The 22,605-nt window shown below is 47.7% G+C and overlaps 1 protein-coding gene across 2 annotated transcripts; it reads left to right on the forward strand.

Moving 5' to 3' along the window:
- Positions 1–527: 527 nt before the first annotated feature.
- Positions 528–16,360, forward strand: jakmip2 (janus kinase and microtubule interacting protein 2; the record flags this gene model as incomplete). 2 transcript variants are annotated; one of them, XM_084449495.1, is made up of 21 exons in its annotated part: positions 528–656; positions 1,315–1,569; positions 1,821–2,063; positions 3,084–3,299; positions 4,523–4,621; positions 5,154–5,300; positions 6,014–6,154; positions 6,530–6,586; positions 6,743–6,865; positions 8,085–8,213; positions 8,458–8,541; positions 11,589–11,651; positions 11,836–11,934; positions 12,590–12,691; positions 12,838–12,891; positions 13,305–13,370; positions 13,664–13,732; positions 13,940–14,017; positions 14,709–14,912; positions 15,810–15,875; positions 16,310–16,360. In XM_084449495.1, 21 exons carry the CDS (start codon positions 528–530, stop codon positions 16,358–16,360), a joined length of 2,475 nt encoding a protein of 824 aa, XP_084305621.1. The 2 variants fall into 2 exon arrangements, with proteins under 2 accessions (XP_084305621.1, XP_084305622.1); XM_084449496.1 differs by lacking the exon at positions 11,589–11,651.
- Between the last annotated feature and the right edge of the window lie 6,245 nt (positions 16,361–22,605).

The following is a 22,605-nucleotide window of genomic DNA, read 5'->3' on the forward strand; positions in this document are numbered from 1 at the left end:
GAGACCACAGTTTGTGAACCAAAAGCAGTCTGCCTCCTCGGCTGTTCACCTGGAAGAGTGTGTAGCTGAGGAGTTGGGCGGCTGGGGCATCTGTGGCTTAGCAAGTAGAGCGGGACGTCCAATGATCGTAGGGTCGGCGGTTCGAATCCCGGCTCGTGTGTGTGAATGGGTGAATGAGAGGCCACTGTAAAGCACTTTGGATAAAAGCGCTATAGAACTGCAGTCCATTTACCACTTACCAAGAGTGAATAGAAGTATTGTATTGAGCTTTTGTCTAAAATGTTCTCCCTCTCTCCCTCTCTCCCTCTCTCTCTCTCTCTCTCTCTCTCTCTCTCTCTCTCTCTCTTCTTTCTTCTTTCTCTCTCTCTCTCTCTCTCTCTCTCTTCTTTCTCTCTCTCATTCCCACAGCTCTTGTGTTTACTAGGATAATGAGGAAGAGGAAGAGCTGGAAACCTCGGGAGGGTCTCAGCACATTTCTGTGAAGTCTCAATGAACGCATCGGAGGGAGAGCAGTAGTATTCAACCCAATGGCCAAGAAAGGGCGAACCAAGGGCGAGAAGCCCGAAGCGCTCATCTCTGCCTTACAGGCAGCCAACGAAGATCTCAGGTCCAAACTGACTGACATTCAAATAGAGCTGCACCAGGAGAAATGCAAGGTAGGCTCACATGGCGGGCCGTGGTCCTACGCAGCGTCCTGACTGCTTCTATTACGCACAAGAAGCCTCATCGTCATTACTGGATAATTGTGAACAGTTTGCATGTGTAGATGAATGTGGCGCCTTTGGTTCCGTATGACCATGTGTGAACTGCTGTTGTCTGTAAATGTAGATGTGCGTACTGTATGTACAGTAGCTGTGTCAACACAGGTGTACCAGAATGGGACTGTACATGAAATGTGAGTGACTCCCTCCAACAACCTCACCCTCGTTGATAGATAATTATGAACAGTGTGCACGTGTACAGTAGATTCATTTGACACATAGAGTACAGTAATTGTTCTGTGTGTCCATGTGTGAACTGTGTACAATGTTCATGGACATGAACACATACAGCACTGTAATAAGATGACCTGATTGATCACCTGGACATGAATCCCCATGTTAACGTTCACCTGCTCTGACAGTGTTGCCGGTTTGAACAATCAGCGGTCTTACATGAGTGAATGTAACAGCTCCGCAATGATCCACAAATACCTCTTTTTCATCTTATCCACAGTCAACGACACTGTGACTGTTCAGTGTAAACCTTCCTTTCCATTTGGCCTCTTCTACTCCTTCGTTGGCCGTCTCAGTAAACGGTCTCTCGTGTCTCCAGGTGAGCAAACTGGAGCGGGAGAAGGTCCAGGAGGCCAAGCGCATCCGGGAGCAGGAGCAGCACCGGCACACGGCCGCGCTGACGGAGCAGCGGGCCAAGTGGCACGAGGAGAAGCAGAAGGACCTCCAGGCGCTGAGGGAGAACCTGGTGAGGCAGCACGAGCAGGAGCTCGCTCGCACCGCCAAGATCAAGGAGACGGACAACCAGCGGCTGAGGGCGGCCATAAGCGCCATGCGAGACGGCAGCGGGGAGAAGGTACGATCGCACAACCCCCTCCTCCCCCCCCCCCCCCCCCCCCCCTCCTCCCTCCTCCCTGCCCCCTCCCTCCCTTGAGACCAGCTCTCTGAGTGTGGATTAAGGAGACGGGGTGTACAGTCACAGACAGGAACTGATCTTACGACCTCATGATGAACTACTGTTTATGTTAGGCTCCTAAAAACCCCGTCGAGTGAACCTCGGCTCGTTTCGCTTGACCTCATCATCTCGTCGCCGTGTCTCTCGTCCAGGTGCGCACGGCCCTGACCCTGGAGGCCAAGGAGGACGCGCGGCGCTTCTTCGACCAGGAGCGGGTCAAGCTGCTGCAGGAGATCGTCGAGCTCAAGAGCACCAAGAAGCAGACGGACGAGGCTTTGAGCACCATGATCCAGGCGGACAAGATGAAGGCCGGGGACCTGCGCTCCGAGCACCAGCAGCACCAGGAGCAGATCTCCAAGATCAAGTGGGACTCTGAGAAGGACATCCGCAGACTGGTATGAGCCACCCAGCCACTCCTGTACACTCGTTACTTTACTATGGTGTATGTAGAGATGTAACGGTATGAGCATTTCATATCACGATTACAGTGACTAAAATTGTCACGGCTATCACTATTATCGCGGTATTGTAAAATGTGCTGAAAATGTTCTAAAACTACTGATGCACATTGAAATAATTTCACCAAGTTTTATATTGAAAACCACAAATAAAATTGGAACTATGCACTTTTTGTTTGCATAAACATTAAAATAATGCATCTTGGAGACTGTTGCTAACTTTGGTTGATGCTGGACAGTATTTAGTGCAGTGAGTTTTTCAATGCGCAGAAATCAAACACGGTTTTAGTGATGATTTAATTGCGATACATTTAATCACATTTTATTGCGGTTTATCATTATACCGGTTATCATTACATACCTGTATGCATAATACTATACACAATTTGAGTATGGTTGTGAAGTGTGGGAGTGTGGGAGGGACACACAGACAGATACACAGACACTACACGGTATACACTAGTTTACTATGGAGTACAGTATATTCACTAAGGAGTACTGTATGAGTGTATGAATGATTGATAAGAATGGAGACTGATTTGTAAAAAAGCACAGTCATGGTCTTGAGAAGAACACGTTCAAGGGACAGAGTCAAACAGCCTTGAGATTGGGTATGACATAGTTTACGCGTGACCTATGTGACTCACTGTCAATTTGTCGGTCTTCGTTAATAATGATGTTACATTAATCACAGCCACACTGATTATGTCCTTTGAGGCAATGATGTGGAATTATCATGTAATCACAGGATCAAATTATCGTTCCGTCTCACTGAATTAAAGAAGTCACTCTAAACTTTAGTCTAAAGCAAACGTTCCTGCAAACAAACGGTTGTGTGCGCGTGCATAAATGTGTGTGTGAGCATGTGTGTGTCTGCATCCGTCTGACCGGCTGGCTGCCTCGTTGACGACCACACCGCCAGCCCTCACAGCAGGTGTGCTTCTCCTGTCCCCTCAGGTGGACGAGATCAAGTCTAAAGACCGCTCCATCTTCTCCCTGGAGAAGGAGCTGGAGTCGGCCACGGCCATCCTGCAGAGGCTGCAGCTGCAGAAGGACGCCCTGGACGAGCAGCTGTTCCTGGTCAAGGAGGCGGAGTGCGGGCTGGGCAGCCCCAAGAGAGAGATCCCTGGACGGGCAGGGGCAGGGGACGGGGCGGAGCACTGTGGCAGCCCGGTAAGAAACCCGGGGGTGTGGGGTAGAGGAAGAACTGTGGGGTGCAAAGGTCCTCCGAAACACGTACCTGTTGATCTGTCAACTTTCCACTGGGCTTTAATGGTGGGATGCCCCCCCCCACACACACACACACAAAAAATCACCCTATTAAAGCTCAATGAGAGAACTTTTTCATGGTTCAATATTCACCTTTACTTGCTATTAGTTTATGAATTGGCCTTAGCAAGACCCCAAAAATAATTTTCGTGACATGAGACTGCACGAGAACCTGTGAATGTATTAATTTAGAATTTCGGTGTACTGGCTAGTACACTGGCGGGAAATCACACGTTTTGCGTGTGACAATATCAGGAAGACAACAAACACTTCGCCCCGCGAAACGAAATCTACATGCACATACAAGAAAGAAGACCGGTATTTACCTGCATTGAAGCCATCTTTCCGGAAAGTAGCTACAATCTTCCAATCCAGTCTGCGCCACACGCGTTTGTTATCATTTTTTCCCCCATCATTACAGCGAGTGAGTGGGGGATTGTGGGAAGTGTGGTTCTTAAAAAGCAATGCCGATTTTATCACGACCAGAGGGGCTGCCTGAATTATCTCATGTAGCTTTAAATGGACAGATAGATGCTTCTTGTAACATTTTCCGTAAATACTATGATTTGGAATTATTTATCCTCTTATGACATTTAGATAAGGCTATAAAATATCTGGTACTCCAATGTGGAAGGGTTTATCCTTTTATGACATTTAGATAAGGCTACAAAATATATGTTTAGTCTTTTAGTTTCACATCACATTCAAATAAATCTGAAAAATATGTTTTTTCTTTATTTTCTCTATACTGTAGGTCAGACTCTCCTCATTTTTCAGGCTTTTTTGTAGTTTAGCCTTCCCTCTCCTACAGTATCTCCTAGCTTTTCCTTTCCTATCTCCTAGCTTTCCCTCTCCTATATCCTAGCTTTCCCTCTCCTATCTCTCTCCTGTCTAATTGTATTCATGTGATTGTAATGGCCATTTGCAATGTACTGTACTACTCGGTCGCAAATAATTACTAATAAATTACTAAGAATCGGTTCCTGTCACATTATTTTATTATACTCTGGAACTGGCCTTTAAAATCAAACCAGTGTGGGGCCTGTGTGAATGTGTTGGGTCAGCCGTCCTCTGCTCCGTGTCTGCATGGTCAGACTGTGACCGTGTGTTCCGTGTGGTTCTCTCAGGACATGAGAAGGAACCAGAGACGCATGGCGGACCTGAACTCCACCATCCGCAAGCTGGAGGACCGCAACTCCCTGCTGGTGGACGAGAGGAACGAGCTGGTATGACCTGCTCTGAACCCCTCTCCACAGAGAGCCTCACACACACACACACGCACACACACGCACACACACACGCACACACACACACACACAGAACGGACTTGGTACATATGAAACTTGGTGTACTGTGCACTGTACAAAATGCATCCGTTTTGTCAACATCAAAATCATACCACACACTAGATCTGGAGATCTGTCTGAAAGTAGACCCAAACTATATTTAGTACAAGCAGATCAACCCCCCTGGCCCTGTAGCTGAAATCACGATACACAGCAGAATAACAATTAGACTGACTGGACAAACACAACCAACCTTGGCAGTCTCCCTCTCCCTTATCACCACTCACCAAAAAATTTAACTCTCCCTCTGTCCCCATCGAACCTCACTCTCTCTCTCTCCCTCTCTTTCCCTATTTCTCTGTCTCTCTCTCTGCCCCCCCCCCCCTTGCTCTCCCTCTCTCTCCCTCTCTCTCTCTCTCTCTCTCTCTCTCTCTCTCTGTCTCTCTCCTCCTCGCTCCCCGGCCTGTCCTAGCTGAAGCGCGTGCGGGAGTCAGAGAAGCAGTGTAAACCCCTGCTGGACAAGAACCGGCTGCTGAGCAAGAGGAACGATGACCTGACACAGAGCCTCCAGCGCCTGGAGGACAAGCTCAAGGGCCTGGCCAAGGAGAACCTGGAGATGGTGAGGAGGAGGAGGAGGAGGAGGAGGAGGAGTACCCTCTCCACCACGGTAGTTCGGAGACCACGCTCATAGCCTGGCGCTAGCTCCCCTCGAGCTAGCGGCTTTAGCTCCTAGTGGATTCAGATCTTGAAACTGTACGGGCCTTAACAGACTTTAAGGGACTCCTTAAGTATTAGACCGAGATAAGTAGAAAACCTTAAATAATTGAGGGACATCTTAAGGAAACCATAAGGGGAATACTTAAGGGTGTTTGTCCAACAGATTTTATTTTAAGGAAACCTTAAGTCAGAACTTAAGGGAAATATTAACTTAAGTGTGTTTTGTGCAACCGGCCCCTGAACTTGAACCCTGCATTCACGCTGGCCCAGTCACGGCCCCAAAGCCCCATTGGAAAGTCTCTGCATGGCATAAACCCGGCCGTCCATCAGCAGTCACCATGGTCACCTACGGTTCCTGTCAGAAACACTGAAGACCTCATACAGCCCTAGTACTGTACATAATGCAGCCCTGTCTTTTCTCATTTCCACGCAGTTATCTTGTGGCAATTTGATATAAGTCCATTCTGGACTTCATGATGATTATGATTATTCACTATTGATGTTAGTTTCGCTGATGTAAACGATAGGGAGGTTGTCATGAGGATGCTGACTAAAAGGCTTTTCTGTGCGTGTGTGTGCGCGTGTGTGTGCGCGTGTGTGTGCGCGTGTGTGTAGAAGGAGAAGATCAGCTCTCATCCGCCGCTGAAGAAACTCAAGTCCCTCAACGACCTGGACCAGGCCCACGACGACCAGGAGATCGAGTTCCTCAAGCTGCAGGTCCTGGAGCAGCAGAGCATGATCGACGATCTGACCAGAGTGAGTCCTCGCACAGGAAATACCCCCCGTCCTTTCAGAATAATATAATTACAGCACTCAGTACAATCAACATCAGTATCGATATAAAAATTGTATATATTATCATCCGAAATTCTCCCCAGCGCAAGTTGTCCTTGGCACAGTGTTCAGTACAGATACTGTCAAATGCATTAATTAGTTTGGCTTTAAAGACTCTGTTGTGTCACTTTATGAAACATAGATGTCATCTCTATCATCTAGATGATCTGGTCCCGTGTTGCTCCACAGTACGCATGGCCCCTCCATGTACCGTAAGCCTCAGTCACAAAGTGTGAAAGATGTTTGTCTGTTAGTGTGTTGATTGTGTATTCCATCAGTGCTCTCTTTGTGTTCCAGGATAGGGAAAAACTCTTACGGAAGAAGAGGCATAAACGAAGCTCCCGGCCAATCAAGGTAGAGGAGACAGGAATGTCCAATGATAATGTCGGATTTCGTCACCTCCGACAGCCAGTAAAAATATTGATGGTCACTATGCAGTCCGACAACCCCTGAGATGGTTGGTGATGGCTGAACCTCTCTGGTGTGTTGCTGGTGGTCTTCTTTCCACAGAGGCACATCGTAGTGGACACCTTCTACGGATACGACGAGGAGTCCATGGACTCCGAGTCGTCCTCCGTGGCGTCCTTCCGCATGGACCGCACCCCGGCCACGCCCGACGAGGACCTGGACGAGGTGAGTCCACAGGAGGAGACGCCTGAGCTGTTTGCACTCTGTCCGTCACTGGGCTCGGTCGCTGTGTGGACTAGGGTTCTCTCTCTCTCTTTGATCTCTCTCTCTCTCTCTCTCTCTCTCCCTCTCTCTCTCTCGCTCTCAACCTATATTTATGATTTCTCGCTCATCATCTCCACTGGGTCTGGCTTTAGATGTGAGAATATTCTCTGCGTACTGTATCTGAATCATTTTACTTATTAACCACAGCCTTAAAAAGTAGGGCCGTTGAAGTGATTTAATTTGAGTTAGCTCCCCTGCATTTTAATCATGTCCTAATATTGTAATCATAATCATCCTATGGTATAAATTGTTTTACATAGCCAGAACTTTAAATGCTAATCTGCTCAAGAGTGATACTAGATGAAACCAATAATAAACTGCTCAACAGTAATATCAAATGCCACCACTAGATGTAGCCACAGGGAACTGATCTGTTGAAAATGGAGTTCCCCTACTTAAGTCAGCAGTTTTAAGGTTGCTGAGGCTGGCAATTCTAAGGCGGCAAGAATAGTGTATGCTCGGCCTGAGCGTTCAGATATCCCAATGTCGTCCCGTTACATTCCCAGTCTTCCCCTCTTCTCTTCCCTGATTTACCAAAGGATTGAATTAATTAATGCTGGCACTGCAGTCTTGTGTACGAAAGCAGTCTACAATTGCCCATGTACCGATAGGGTTCCCCAACTTTCTCCCTATTTTCCCCCTGGCAGGAAATAATGGAGTACTGTAAAGGACATATTTGGGCATAGGTTGTTGCTGAGCCGGCATATTAGACACCATTGGATTTGTGCCAAAGTAGTGATGTTTGGAAAGTGGGATGTGGTCAAGGAAGGGGGGGTGGTGACAGACTATATAAGGGCTAACACAAAGGCAGGGGTGGGTCTCTCGAGGGAAGCACCGGCTTTACTGCTATTTTGTTTCTGAAGCAGCAATAAAGTCATCGCATTGGACTCCTGGTGCCTCAAACTTGACTCTGAAACTAGTCTGAACTTAGATTTATTTCTTGGAATTTGACCTAAGACATAGTAAATTATTTTACACTACACCGTCTTTTCCACGTCATCGTATTGAATGGGACTTGTTAGAATGTGTTGGATGACATGAACCAGTTGCTCTGTGAACCCAGCTGCGAATTAATGTTGACCTCTGAGTTGACCCCCCCCCCCGTGCCCATACGTACCAGGGGCTGGCCAATGAGGAGTCGGAGCTGCGTTTCCGCCAGCTGACCAGGGAGTACCAGGCGTTGCAGCGGGCCTACGCCCTGTTGCAGGAGCAGAAGGGAGGGGTCCTGGACGCCGAGATGGAGGCTAGGGTGAGCAGACTGGACATTGCTGAGCTGTCGAAACCTCTGCACAGAAACCACGGCCTCAATGCTACTGTACCGTATGTAGCTGTTGGGGAAAGTCAGTTAAGGTGACGGAGATGTGGTTGTTAAGGTGACGGAGATGTGGTTGTTAAGGTGATGGAGATGTCGTTGTTAAGGTGACAGAGATGTTGTTGTTAAGGTGACGGAGATGTGGTTGTTAAGGTGACGGAGATGTTGTTGTGTGTTTCAGGCTCAGGAGCAGATCCAGGCAGACATTCTCAGGTACAAGGCCAAGATAGAGGACCTGGAGAAGGAGCTCACGCTCAGAGGACAGGTAGGGCCGCTACCCAACACTGACTGACTGCCCCGTCACCGATACAACACTGACCTAACACTGACCTAACACTGACACAACACTGTCCCAACACTGACCAAACACTGACCTAACACTGACACAACACTGACCAAACACTGACACAACACTGACCCAACACTGACCCAACACTGCCCTGACACTGACACAACACTGACCCAACACTGACCTAACACTGACCTAACACTGACACAATACTGACACAACACTGACCTAACACTGACCTAACACTGCCCTGACACTGACACAACACTGACCCAACACTGACCTAACACTGACCTAACACTGACACAATACTGACACAACACTGACCAAACACTGACCTAACACTGACCAAACACTGACCTAACACTGACCAAACACTGACACAACACTGACCTAACACTGACCTAACACTGACCTAACACTGCCCTGACACTGACACAACACTGACCCAACACTGACCTAACACTGTCCCAACACTGACCAAACACTGACACAACACTGACCTAACACTGACCTAACACTGACACAACACTGACCCAACACTGACCTAACACTGACACAACACTGACCCAACACTGACCTAACACTGCCCTGACACTGACACAACACTGACCCAACACTGACCTAACACTGACCTAACACTGCCCTGACACTGACACAACACTGACCCAACACTGACCTAACACTGACCAAACACTGACCTAACACTGACACAACACTGACCCAACACTGACCTAACACTGACCTAACACTGACCTAACACTGACACAACACTGACCCAACACTGACCTAACACTGACCTAACACTGACCTAACACTGACACAACACTGACCCAACACTGACCTAACACTGACCTAACACTGACACAATACTGACACTACACTGACCAAACACTGACACTACACTGACCAAACACTGACCTAACACTGACCTAACACTGCCCTGACACTGACACAACACTGACCTAACACTGCCCTAACACTGACCTAACACTGACTGACTGCCCCGTCACCGATACAACACTGACATAACACTGCCCAAATATTGACCTAACACTGACACAATACTGACACAACACTGACCTAACACTGACATAACACTGCCCAAATATTGACCTAACACTGACACAATACTGACACAACACTGACCTAACACTGACCTAACACTGCCCCAACACTGACACAACACTGACCCAACACTGACCTAACACTGGCCCAACACTACTCTGGAGTCAAGCGCCACAAAACATTGGCAGAGGGGCGGAGCCAGCGCATTAGCCTACCTTTCAACTCCAGCTGCATTTGAAATTAGGATATTTCTTTGGGACTGTATAGTCGGAGAGATAACATGGAAGAAAGTCCAAGTAAATCACACCTTGTGTGTCAGATATGCTACAGACAGCTTGCTAGAGTGCAGGACTCATTAATAATACTTGAAAAGTGGAAATCTGTGGTCAGTGACCAATCAGAGGCCAAATCAGCCTCTCCACACAGCCGCTATCTGCACGGGCCAATCAGCATCCTATTGAAAATCTGATAGGATTCTCATTGGTGTCCACAAATATAGCTTGTTCTCAGAAGTTATTGTCGCAGCAAGAGCTTCTGGGTACTCAGAATAACCCAACACTCACCTAACACTGACCTCACACCAGCCCAACACTGACCCAACAATAACCTAACACCTAGAGATAGAGCCCAACCCGAAGCTCTGATGCACATCTAATTGTCTTACCACATACAGTACAGTAGCAATGTTGCAAATAAGTGTTCAGAATTGAAGTGTGTGTGTATTCCTGCTGGACTGCACTAGATAGACCAGGACCAGACAGACGAGACAGCTACAAAACAGAACATTGAAAACCGTGAAAAGGTCATTACATGGCCAGAGTCCGACTGTCAATAGTGATTAGGCTTGATGAGATGAAACAGTTGTTGCGTTTGTATTGATTCTGTAACTCTGCGGGAGAGAACAGCACCTATAAATTAGGTCATGAACTCCAGTCTTCACTGCCTGTGAGCCATGAGAGTCTGTTGTGATTTAATTTAGCTCCCCTGCATTTTAATCATTTCATAATATTGTAATCATAATCATCATATGGTATGATTGTTTTACACAGCCACAACACCAAGATGTAGCAATAATAAACTGCTCAATAGTAATATCAGAGGAGACCACTAGATGTGACAATAATAAACTACTCAATAGTAATATCAGATATGACCACTAGATGTAGCCATAGGAAACAGATTTATAGATGGTGAGGCTGGCTCAGCCTGCTGGAATAGTCTGCTCTCCCTGACCGCTTAGATACCCTGATTTCTTCCTGTTAAATTCCCAATTATCTCCTCTTTTCCTCCCTGATCTGCCAAAAGATTGAATTAATTAATTCTGGCACTGCAGTCTTGTCTACAAAAACAGTCTACGATTGCCCATGTACCGATAGGATTCCCAACTTTCTCCCTATTCCCCCCCTCCTTGCCGGAAATAATGGCGTACTAAAAGGACATATTTGGGCATAGGTTGGTGCTGAGTCGGCATATTAGACACCATTGGATTTGTGCCAAAGTAGGGATGATGTTTGGAAAGTGGGATGTGGTCAAGAAGAGGGGGGATGGTGGCAGACTATTTAATAGGTAACACAAAGACAAGGGGGTTTCTCTTTCCCGGGAAGCACCGGCTTTACTGCTATTTGGTTTCTGAAGAAGCAATAAAGTCATCGCATTGGACTTCTGGTGCCTCAACTTGTTTTCTTTTTGGACTCAGAATTTATTTTGAAACTTTGAAACTAGTCTGAACTTAGATTTATTTCTTGAAAATTGACCTAAGACATAGTAAATAATTTTAAAGTCCATGATAAACGGTTGACGCAGGAGACCTTGGGCGTTTGTAATACTGTATGCTGCCAGATAGCGTTTTCCTTTTTAGCACACACACTCACATCTGACTCCTGCTTCCCTCCTCCTCCTCCTTCTCATCCTCCTCCTACCCCATCCTCCTCCTTCTCCTCCTCCTCCTCTCCCAGGACTCCAAGTGGGTGGAGGAGAAGCAGCTCTTCCTCCGAAGAAACCAGGAGCTGCTGGAGAAGGTCTGCCCCCTGTTGGCACCTGCATGTCATTACAACGTCGTTACCACTTTAATAATTACAGAAGTATTTAAGACAGAAGCCACTCACCTCATGGTTGTACGGTACATGGGGAGCCGTTTGGTTTGGTGCCGAACTGAACAGATCAGCCGTTTCTGTCTTCAGCTCTGTGTCTGTCTGTCCGCAGGTGGAGAAGCTGGATACAGAGTCCAGTCGCCTGCAACAGGAAGTCCAAGATTCCAGGGACCAGAACGAGCTGCTGGAGTTCAGAATATTGGAGCTGGAGGTGAGCCTAGAAAGGCTCTGTGGTAGTCTGGCCAAAGACGGGCTTTACTACGTTGTTACTTCGGCTTGTTTTCAACAGTACATACATGTTTCAAGATACATCAGATACGAGATACATCAGCATTATGTCCTGAGACCAGAAAACAGGCCCGCTCAATAACCTCTGTACGCGGCACAAACACTCACAAGCACCCGCGCGTGCACGCACACACACACACACACACACACACACACACACACACACACACACACACACACACACACACAGACACACATTGTATTCACTGTCTTCCAAGCACATGTAGGCCGCTGGCGTGCTGAGCTTGATAATGCGGGGTCATTACTGCTGCCAAATGCTAATCAATTGCAGTTCCCTCCACACACAGTCAAGGCACCGGACTCCAGACACAAGGCTTTGAGCTCTGCTGCAGTGCAGATACTGCATTGAGCCCACATGAGGTGGTGCTGCCTCCTAGTGGCTAATGACTGGAACAGCAAAGCAGTACTGTGTGTGATTCCAGTCCTAAGACTCCATAGATACTGTTGAAATGCCTGTTGAGATGTTGTCTACAGTTCATGAAGCTTGAGCTTTTACAGACTGACCATAGACTAGTCTGAGGCTGACATGCCTGACGTGGCCGTGTGTCCGTCTGTAGGAGCGCGAGCGGCGTTCCCCGCCGTTTAACCACCTGAGGATGCACCCGTTCTCCGAGGGCGTGAGCGCTCTACAGATCTACTGCATGAAGGAAGGGGTCAAGGTACAGTACACACACAACTCAACCCTGTATGAGTAGGTTATGTAAAAGAGCTATATATATATGTGAAATATTCTTCTGACTGTGTGTGTGCGCGTGTGTGTGTGTGTGTGTCTGCGTGCGTGCATGTGTGTGTCCTCTCCATTCAGGATGTGTGTATTCCTGACCTGATCAAACTCCTGGATATCCTGGGGGATAACGGGGTGAGTCCGTTTGCTGATAATCAAGTCAAGTCAAATTTTATTTATAAAGCACATTTCAAAACGACTGTGGTCGAGCCAAAGGGCTGTACACAAAATACAGTAAACATTAAAAGCACAAAGTACAATAACAGCAACAGTACAGAAATAAAAACACAGAATACCAGGGTGTCGTGATCAACTACAGTTGAAGGCCAGGGAGAAGAAATGGGTTTTTAAGAGAGATTTAAAAGACTCTAGGGTCTGAGCTGATCTGATGTGGATGGGTAGACTATTCCAGCGGCTGCAAAGGCTCGGTCTCCCCTCGTCGATAGGGTGCCAAGGTAGAGCAGTCACACTACTCAAATAAAACCAAAACACACAAATTATTACACCATGAAGTCGTGTCTCAGATGTCCTTTTCCTTTTTTACTCAGAACTTGCGGAATGAGGAACAAGTGGCCATTATACAGGCCAGCACTGTGCTCTCTCTCGCTGAAAAGGTACGTGTGTGCACGTGGAAGCGAACAGCTCAAAATTCCAACTCCAGCGTTCTTTCGCCGAAAAACGTGCACGGATTAAGACGAAGATTTCACGATATTTGAATTGAAACCTTTATTGCCCCCAGAGGCGAATTTGTTTAGCACACACATACATTCCTTTTAAATCCACGAATGGGAGTGCAGGTGTAGGCATAGAGGAGTCATAATGCAGCCATATACAGTCATACTGTACCTAGAGGAAGCCCCATCTGTCCCTCTGACTGTGGCGTTGCTGTGGTGTTGATCTCCCCTAGTGGATTCAGCAGATTGAGGGCACGGAGGCAGCGTTGCATCAGAAGATGATCGACCTGGAGATGGAGATGGTGAGAGCCTCTCTCAGTCCACATCACTTCTATGCTTTACTCCAGCAGCAACGGCTGAGATCTTGCAGGTTTGACCATAACCGTCTGTGTGTGTGTGTGTGTGTGTGTGTGTGCGTGTGTGTGTGTGCGTGCGTGTGTGTGTGCGTGCGTGTGTGTGTGCGTGCGTGCGCATGCGTGTGTGTGTGTGTGTGTGTGCCGGCTCCTCAGGAGATGTTCTGTAAGCAGAAAGGTTACCTGGAGGAGGAGCTGGACTACAGGAAGCAGGCGCTGGACCAAGCCTACCTGGTGAGACTCCGCCCTCCTCGCCAGCCAGGTTTCGCAGTTCAACTAAACAAAAAACACTTCATCTGAGTACCCAGAAGCTCTCGCTGCGACAAGAACTTCTGGGAACAAGTTATGATATCCGTGGACACCAATGAGAATCCTATCGGATTTTCAATACGATGCTGATTGGCCCGCGTAGATCGTGGGCTGTACAGAGAGGCCGACTTGGCCTCTGATTGGTCACTGACCGCAGATTTCCACTTTTCAAGTATTGCTAACGAGTCCTGCACTCTAGCGAGCTGTCGGTAGCATATCTGACACACAAGGTGTGATTTACTTGGACGTTGTTCCACGTTAACTCTCACTTCACAGGTTTTTATTACACAAACGGTAAAGTGTATTACCTAAATTCGTTTTTTATTTAGTCCTGACTATATACTCCTGATGAAATAATGTTCAAATGCAGCTGGGTTTGAAAGGTAGGCCAATGCACCGGCTAGTTGGTTTTGTGGCGCTTGACTCTAGACTGCAAAACACTACAAGACAAAAATACATGGACGAGATCCGGACATTCCCGTTATGTAGTGGCGAACCACGAGGGGCCGACGTAGCGTTTACATTCCTCGCCTGCTGTTTACATCAACCCCCCCCCCCCTACCCCCGTCTGCCCCACCTCTGCCCCCTGCCCCCCCAACCCCCTCGCACTCCGCAGCAAATCCAGGAGCTGGAGGCCACGCTGTACAACGCCCTGCAGCAGGACAAGGTCATCAAGTATGGCGAGCCCCTGGACGAAATGCAGCGGGACGAGCTGCGGTCGTCGGTGGAGAAGCTGCGCCGCCAGATGCTGAGGAAGAGCCGCGAGTACGACTGCCAGATCCTCCAGGAGAGGATGGAGCTGCTGCACCAGGCCCACCAGGTAACCACGCCTCCGGCTCCTCCCCCCCGCCGTGGGCCCGCCCCCGAAAGGGACGCGTGGCTCTCAATGCGGCTCCCCGTTAAAGTAAAGGTATCCCTTCGCTGCTGTGGGGAGCTGGGTGTTGCTCATCGGGTCGGCTTTTTATGTTCCAAACGGTGCAGTTCCGCAGTTGTTCGGTAGAGGGCAGCGTTTCATTAATTTCTAGGGAGCCGCTCTGGAGATGCCCTTCCTGTCAGCCTCACAGGCAGCTGGTGACCGCCAGCCACTCTGTCTGCTCCAGTATCACCACCCTCCAGCCTCGCTCATGTGGACTAAGCTGTTTCATGAGCAAAGAGCGGAAATCATGAGCTGATTTAAAAAAAAAAAAAAGTTTAAACTGTAGAAAACAGTTCAGTATTTGAAAAAGGCCTCGCCACTTTTAATGCTCCGTACTTTTATTTGAACAAACAACATTGAGATCAGTTAGATCTTCAGGTTATGAACCTCATCCAGGAAATCATGAACAGACCTATTCTCTGCAGACGCGTTTATGTGCTAATGAACCTCGACAAACCCTCCTCACAACTACGCGTGGGCGTACGCGTTCAAAACATGGCGACCGCACGTCTCCTGCCTTCCTTCGGGGCCTTGGCTGCGGTCGGCTGCGCAGGTCCTGGGAAATCACGCGTTGTTAAACAGCAAGTACACCGTCAGCGCAGTTCTCAAGATATTCTCAGTAGCTCCTTGGAGACTTTCATGTTGTTCACCTGACTGCCTGCCTGAATCAAAAAACACCCGTACTCTAGATTTCCAGAGCATCGGTGCCGGTGCACACTAGCCTCCAGCCGGTCGAACGGCCCAGAGATGATTTAAACACACACAACGTATGAGCAGTGTTTTCCTGGGCTGCCTTTTCAGAGAATCAGAGACCTGGAGGACAAGACAGATATCCAGAGGAGACAGATCAAGGACCTGGAAGAAAAGGTAAGATGGCTGCCAACATTATTTACGGTTATTCAGGGTTTGGCTTTGCCTCTCTCACCCGCCCCTGTCGACTATAAACCGCACTCGTGTGATGTGACGGCGGCGGGGACCCCCCGCGGAGACACCCTCCGCGTCCCCCCGGTCGCACCCCAGATGGCGCGAACGGCAGATGAACCGCAGATGTCGGGGCGGCTGACGAGACACAGGGTCTCTTTCGGGCGGCCAAGTTGTTACAAGAACGCAACACTTGGACTGTGAACGATCACGATCGAAAGTGCAGATACCCCCCCCCCCCCAGCGAGTGTATCCCTGTTGCTGACTGAGACCTTTCCTGTTTCTGTCGTTGACTAACACATGTTGTGCTGACTCACCACTCACTCTCTCTCTCTCTCACTCTCTCTCTCTCTCCCTTTCTTTCTCTTTTTTCTCTACAGTTTTTATTTCTGTTCTTATTCTTTTCTCTCGCCTTTATCCTTTGGCCTTGATGTCAGTGGCATCTCCTGTGACCGAGGTGAGTGTTGTGTGTGTGGGGCCTAAGTGAGTGTGTGTGTGTGTGTGTGTGTGTGTGCGTGTGTGTGTGCGTGCGTGCGTGCGTGTGTGTGTGTGTGTGTGGGGGAGCAAGATGTGTGTGTGTGTCTGCGTGTGGGGCCCTGTCGGCTCTCTCTCCCTCTCTCTCCGCTCGTCTCTCTCTCTCCCTCTCCGCTCGTCTCTCTCCCTCTCTCTCTCTCCGCTCGTCTCTCTCTCTCCCTCTCCGCTCGTCTCTCTCCCTCTCTCTCTCTCTCTCCCTCTCTCCCTCTCCACTCGTCTCTCTCTCTCTCCCTCTCTCCGCTCGTCTCTCTCTCTCTCTCTCCCTCTCTCTCTCTCTCTCCGCTCGTCTCTCTCTCTCTCTCTCTCCGCTCGTCTCTCTCTCTCTCTCTCTCTGCTCGTTTGTTTTCTGTGTTGTTCCCTTCATCTCCCGGCGACCGTAATGACCCAGCACAGTCAGGACGGTGAAATCATGCCTGTAGTTTAGCCAGCGCGTCTTTCCAAGGGCGGGATTCAGAAAAGGCTCTTTGTTTTTGGGAATCAGTGGTACATGTAACTTATACGTTCCCCTAACAACCCCGTTAGTCATTATACAGCTGGGACGACTCATTCTCGCTTCTCGGGTTTGATCCACATAATCATTTTGAGTTTTAACCTCTGCCCAGCGTGGGTTTGGCTAGTAAAGCATGTCATGATGTATTCGTCATATGTAAGCTTTGTTGTGTCTACTGCCCTGGAAGCACTCTCTGTGGATAATGTATTGTAAGACACACATCAACTGTTGCCAGGTACTTATGCTCTCTCTCTCTCTCTCTCTCTCTCTCTCTCTCATTCTTTCTCTCTCTCTCTCTCTCTCTCTCTCTCTCTCTCTGTTCACAGATGGTGTGGCAGCTTGGAGATTGTGTTTGTGACTGCGCTGGTTTTTATTTTCGGGCCAAGCGAGTCGTATTTGTGACTCGTGTTGTAAAAGTGAGTGGAGGTGTGGAGGTATTGTGTTTGGGACGTGGGTGGACATTCAGACTGGCTTTTATTTTTGGGACCTCTCTTCGGAGGGCATTTTTCCGTATGCTGCACTGGACCACTGATCCTTGGAGGATGGACCTCCTCAAGTCAGTGGGCGTAGCTGGAACCAAGTACTGATTCTGAGGACACGAACGCACGCACACACACACAAACACACACACACACACACACACACACACACACACAGATATTGGATATATATAAGAACAGACACAAACATACACATACTCATGCAAGCATGCATTCACTCTCTCTCTCACTCACACATACACACACACACACACAGTACATACAACACACACACACACACACACACACAAACTATAAGCCTGGGAAGTCTGGGAGATCTTATCTCTGCCATGCAGGGTAACGCTACACCACCTCATCGCCATGTGACTCCAGCCAGACACAGAAGAGGAGGGCTTTCTGGTCACCAGACTGGACTCCTTCCTCCTCCTCCTCCTCCTCCTCCGACTCTCCTTCTCTCTCTTTCAAAGCCCAACGGACGCTTGTCCAAGTGAAAGGAGAGCAGGCTCAGGGCCTGTGTGTCGGTGCCTGACCGTCAGAGCGGTCAGTACAGACTCAGACCGCAGAACAGGTCCCTGAGCAGACAGGACTACGGGGAGCGACATGGGACACTCTGGATGACATGTCTCCCCTGGTCTCTGAAGCAGGCCAGGAGAGGATAGAAGGAAGAGGAAGCGGAGAGAGAGAGAGAGAGAGAGAGAGAGAGAGAGAGAGATGAAAAGAAGATAGAGAGGTTCCACTATGTACCCACTGAACCCCCCAGGGTCTCCTTCTCAACAGATGATCCAAGTCTTCTGAAACCTTCGCTTGATTTTTCAGAAACCAACAGGAAAGAATGAAATTAAACTTGAGTAGTATTTTTCTTATTTTTTAACAGTTGCAGTAAACCGACATGTACCAAAATGTCCACTGACATACAAACACTTTGCTCTTCTTGCTGTAATATACATTTGTTGATATGTACATGTGTCTTGATGATTTCCTGTAGTCTCTCCCCTTCTTCCTGTGAATATTTACATTCCCTTCGCAGCTTGAACAGTAGAGTTACTCAGCAGTTTATAAGTAACCCACACATATAAATTGCTTTGTTTATTGTGGTGACAGCTGCAAATGAACTGAAATTGTGTACTGAGATGGAAAAGAACCTGGATAGTAATTTTCTCGCTCCCTCCCTGTCCTTCCTGGTCATGTTCCCTCCGTTTTCTACACTTGAAGATGAACAGCTCAAGACTACCAGCCGGTTGCTTGGTTTCTATCGAATGACTCTGTTTAATACTCCCTTTAAAGTAATCTTCTAGTTTGTAAATATACCGTCTCCCTGCTCTCTTCACCTGCACCATACTCTCGTTTCAGGAACCAGGAATGAGGCGCCTCTGAATTCAAACCAATGTTTTATTTCACTCACTCAACGCTCAAATGGTATTTTGGAGGAATTTATAAATGGAAGTTTCCACAGAAAATGATATTGTTTTCCTTTTACTGAACTGAGAGGGATTTCATTTTAGCGTTCGTCTCTCCCATGTCAGGAATAGCTGTGCTGGTCTTTGAAGCAAGGATATGTTGTTCGCTCTACAGTGTGATATCATAGGCTTACTACTAACAGCCTTCAGCAAACGCACACACACACACGCACACACACACACACACACACACACACACACACACACACACACACACACACACACACAAACACATCACGCACCTGAAATAGGAGAAAGTTGATGCAATGGTTGATGCAATGGTAGACCTGGTGTGCATCTCTCCTTTCCCCCATGGCTATGCCCTGGGCCTGCAATATTAACTGCCCTCATCTCGTCCACGCTCACCTGAGCTAGCACCCCCCCCCCCCCCAGCCTCTATTCACGGCCCTGGGACAGCTGGGCATCTCCTTACATACCGTACCGTACCTGCACATGGGGCCACTACTGTAACCTCACCCAGGGGAATGCGTGACACTATTTTTGAGCAAACTCAGCTAACTAGCAATTGCCTTAAATGCGCTTTCCCCATCCGTTTCTGTTCTTTTTAATGTTTTTTTTTTGTCGTTGTTGGTTACAGTTGGGTATGATTATGTAATGTAATGTACATTTCCTTTGTTCACTGAAGACATTGTTTTGTAAATCTTTACCCCTCTGTCTTCTGACGAGAATCTATTCCCCTTACTCTACTTTCAAGTATATTATTAAACAGACAAGAAAATGAATTATGATGAAAATAAAATGTTCATGGCCTTCCATCGTAAGCATCCTTTATTTCGGTGACGTTTGGATTAATGGTATTGTTTCATAATGATAATAATATTAATATATAATAATTAAAATAAATAAGATAATTCCCTGTGGTCGACCAGCTGCCCTCAAGCTTGGGGCTAATTGAATCAGTGGGGGGTCGATGACATTGGAAAGGGAAATAGGTTTTGGTCACGGCTGTTAATTGCATGTGCTCTCCATATGGTTCACTTGACCATGGATGGACAACCGCAACAATTACTACGTAGCTATTACCCTGCATAGTTAGAATTTACAGTAGGAATCATATAAATGCTAAAATTGTCAGATAACCCCACGTTTTGTTCAAATGTTTGAATCAACTGGTAACCTATTGTGTAATGAGGCATTGTCACTGAGGGGTCACATATTGTGAACACACACCAAACACAATAATATTTCAGGCTACACATGCAGTGCTTATCTCTGAGGCAAAACAAAGTATACAATAATGTAGGAAAATATTAGCTTGGCTTCATGCTGAATAATATTGTCATCAGCCAAGACAGAATCCCTGTTGATATGTTTGCAGTACTGTATACATAACATACTGTGTACTGTATGTTCACGGAAATATCTGCCCATTTGTACCCGCCCGGCACAAAAGCAGGCATTCAGTGTCCTGGTCCCTCACACTTCTACAGTAATGATCTAAACTACAGTCTGGTCGTCTATAGAGAATGTCCTGACCTGTAACGCCATGCTGTCCAGAGACTGTTAACACTTTGTGACGTCGGAGAAGCCATCTTGGGCAACACCGTATAGGCACCTTCTGGTCTGATACTCAATACAGTAGGTTGATTGATTAGATCAGCCATCTCTAGAGGGGACAGACAGAGGTCCTGGTGTTCCACCAGACCAGTACTGTACCTCCTCGCTCATGTCATTAGAGCCAGTCTAACTGGATTTCAGCCCCGGCTTGGCCGACGGATGCAGCTGGTCTATTCAGCAGCTTGCAAGCTCTGCGGATCAGCGCTAGGTTTAATTGTTCTCTGCCCAGGCCCCAGTAATGATACGTCAACACAGCCGCCAATCATCCCCTGGTCACTCAACTGAGGGGGCGCAGCCGGGCTGAGGGTCGGAGTAAGGAATCTGATGGATAGTCATTGGTTGATTCATGCCTGACTCGCTGTCTGTATGCCATATTTTGTAGTCGTTGAACAGTAAACCGAGCCAGTCGTTTTCAGGTGACTGTAGTTGTCATCTGCTGGATAACATTTGGATGGTTAGTAGGCTATAGTGACTCAGGTCTATACCAGACCCACTTACCCAGTTATTCGTATGAAGATGCATGCATCGAGAAACATGAAGAGGATTGGGTGAGGCCAGTGTCTTCTTATCTGGCATCGTTGAGCCTGACTGAACGCGCGCTGCACTTAGAAGGCCAACTGTAACGTGACACCTGTCGTCTAATTATTAGGGGAGTTTATTCCGAAGCCCCCGCGTCCATCCATATTTAATAGTCTGATGGCTGATGATCTCCCTCTGGCTCCCGCCCGTACTGTTTTAGTGTTATTGTTACTGTTGCTTAAAAGCCTTATTAAGTCATGAGCTGCATCCTGTGCTATCGCCACGCCCTTGAACTGATTTCCCAAGAGTTCTGTTGGCTTTAACGTATAAAGTGCACTCATCTGCTATAGGTTTGTTTCCACTGAGACGTCCAAGAGACGTGATCTGCTGTTCTCGTGATGAATGTGGGAAAGTCTTGCGTTTGTATAGCCGTTGTGTGACTAGATGTCTAGAACCACACATACAGTACTGTGTATTCGTGTTAATAGACTTCATCTACTGTCATCTTTCTCACAGGTTGCTGTCATGCCGTCGACACAAAGATCCAATGCACTTAGTGCTTATAGCTACCAGTCAGCCACAGACAGCAGAGAGAGGGGTAGAGGCAGGAGGAGGATAAGTGGCTTCTCGGCATCTCAGAATCGCCGTTCTTTAATCGCATTCCTGCGACAGAAACTGTCGGCCTCACCAATTTAACACGCTAATAGATTTAATCTCAGCAAAAGGGATTTACCCACCCAAGAATGTCTGAAAACAGACGACCCAGCAGTTTAGACAAATTCAACCCTAAGTTTGGAGCATGCTGTGCATTTAAAGGTGGTTACAGCATGTTCATTTGAGTTAGGTTTATAGTAGAATTGGTTAAAGCATGCTAGATTGAGTTAGGGTTATAGTGTTTGTGAGGCATTCTTGATTCTGTTTCCTTGTGCTCCTATATGCCTCATATAGAATGCTTGAAACAATAATGAGAAGTGATTCTCTTAGGACCTTACCTGTCATGTAGGTGACTCACTCACTTTTGGAGGCTATTGCAGAAGAAGTGTCTTGACCCTGAGTCTGCGTGAATGTCTGTATGGTCAACACTTAGGATTTACTGAGAATGTAAGGCTGATGCAGGCTAGACCGTTTGATCTAGTTCTGCCTAACATGACTATAGGAGCTGTGTGTGTGTGTGTGTGTGTGTGTGTGTGTGTGTGTGTGTGTGTGTGTGTGTGCGTGCTCGTCTCTCCCTCTCTCTCTCTTTCTTCCTCCATCACATGCACGCGCACGTACGCACACACGTTCACAAATACATACTAGAGAAGTGTCAGAGAGTGTTAGGTTTAGCGGGTTTGAATATTTCCCGCGGGTCAGCTCGCCCTCAGCAGTCTGTTACTTTGGGACGTCAGAGAGCTGTCGTCTCGCTGACAAGATCTCTTGTCTAAATTCTGCAAAGTAATCGTCCAGGAATAACGCTGTCGTTTGCATGCCTTCCGTTTACAGATAGACAACAGCCTATTTACTTAAACAGGCATGTTGCCCGTCTTTCCATCACTGTCATAGAGCCCCGGGCATCGTGTGGTGCTGAAAGGACAGCTCCTCGAAGGGGCGTGGCGCAA

This window comes from Borostomias antarcticus (assembly GCF_949987555.1).
Source record: "Borostomias antarcticus genome assembly, chromosome: 15".
Classification (NCBI taxonomy): Eukaryota; Metazoa; Chordata; class Actinopteri; order Stomiiformes; family Stomiidae; genus Borostomias; species Borostomias antarcticus.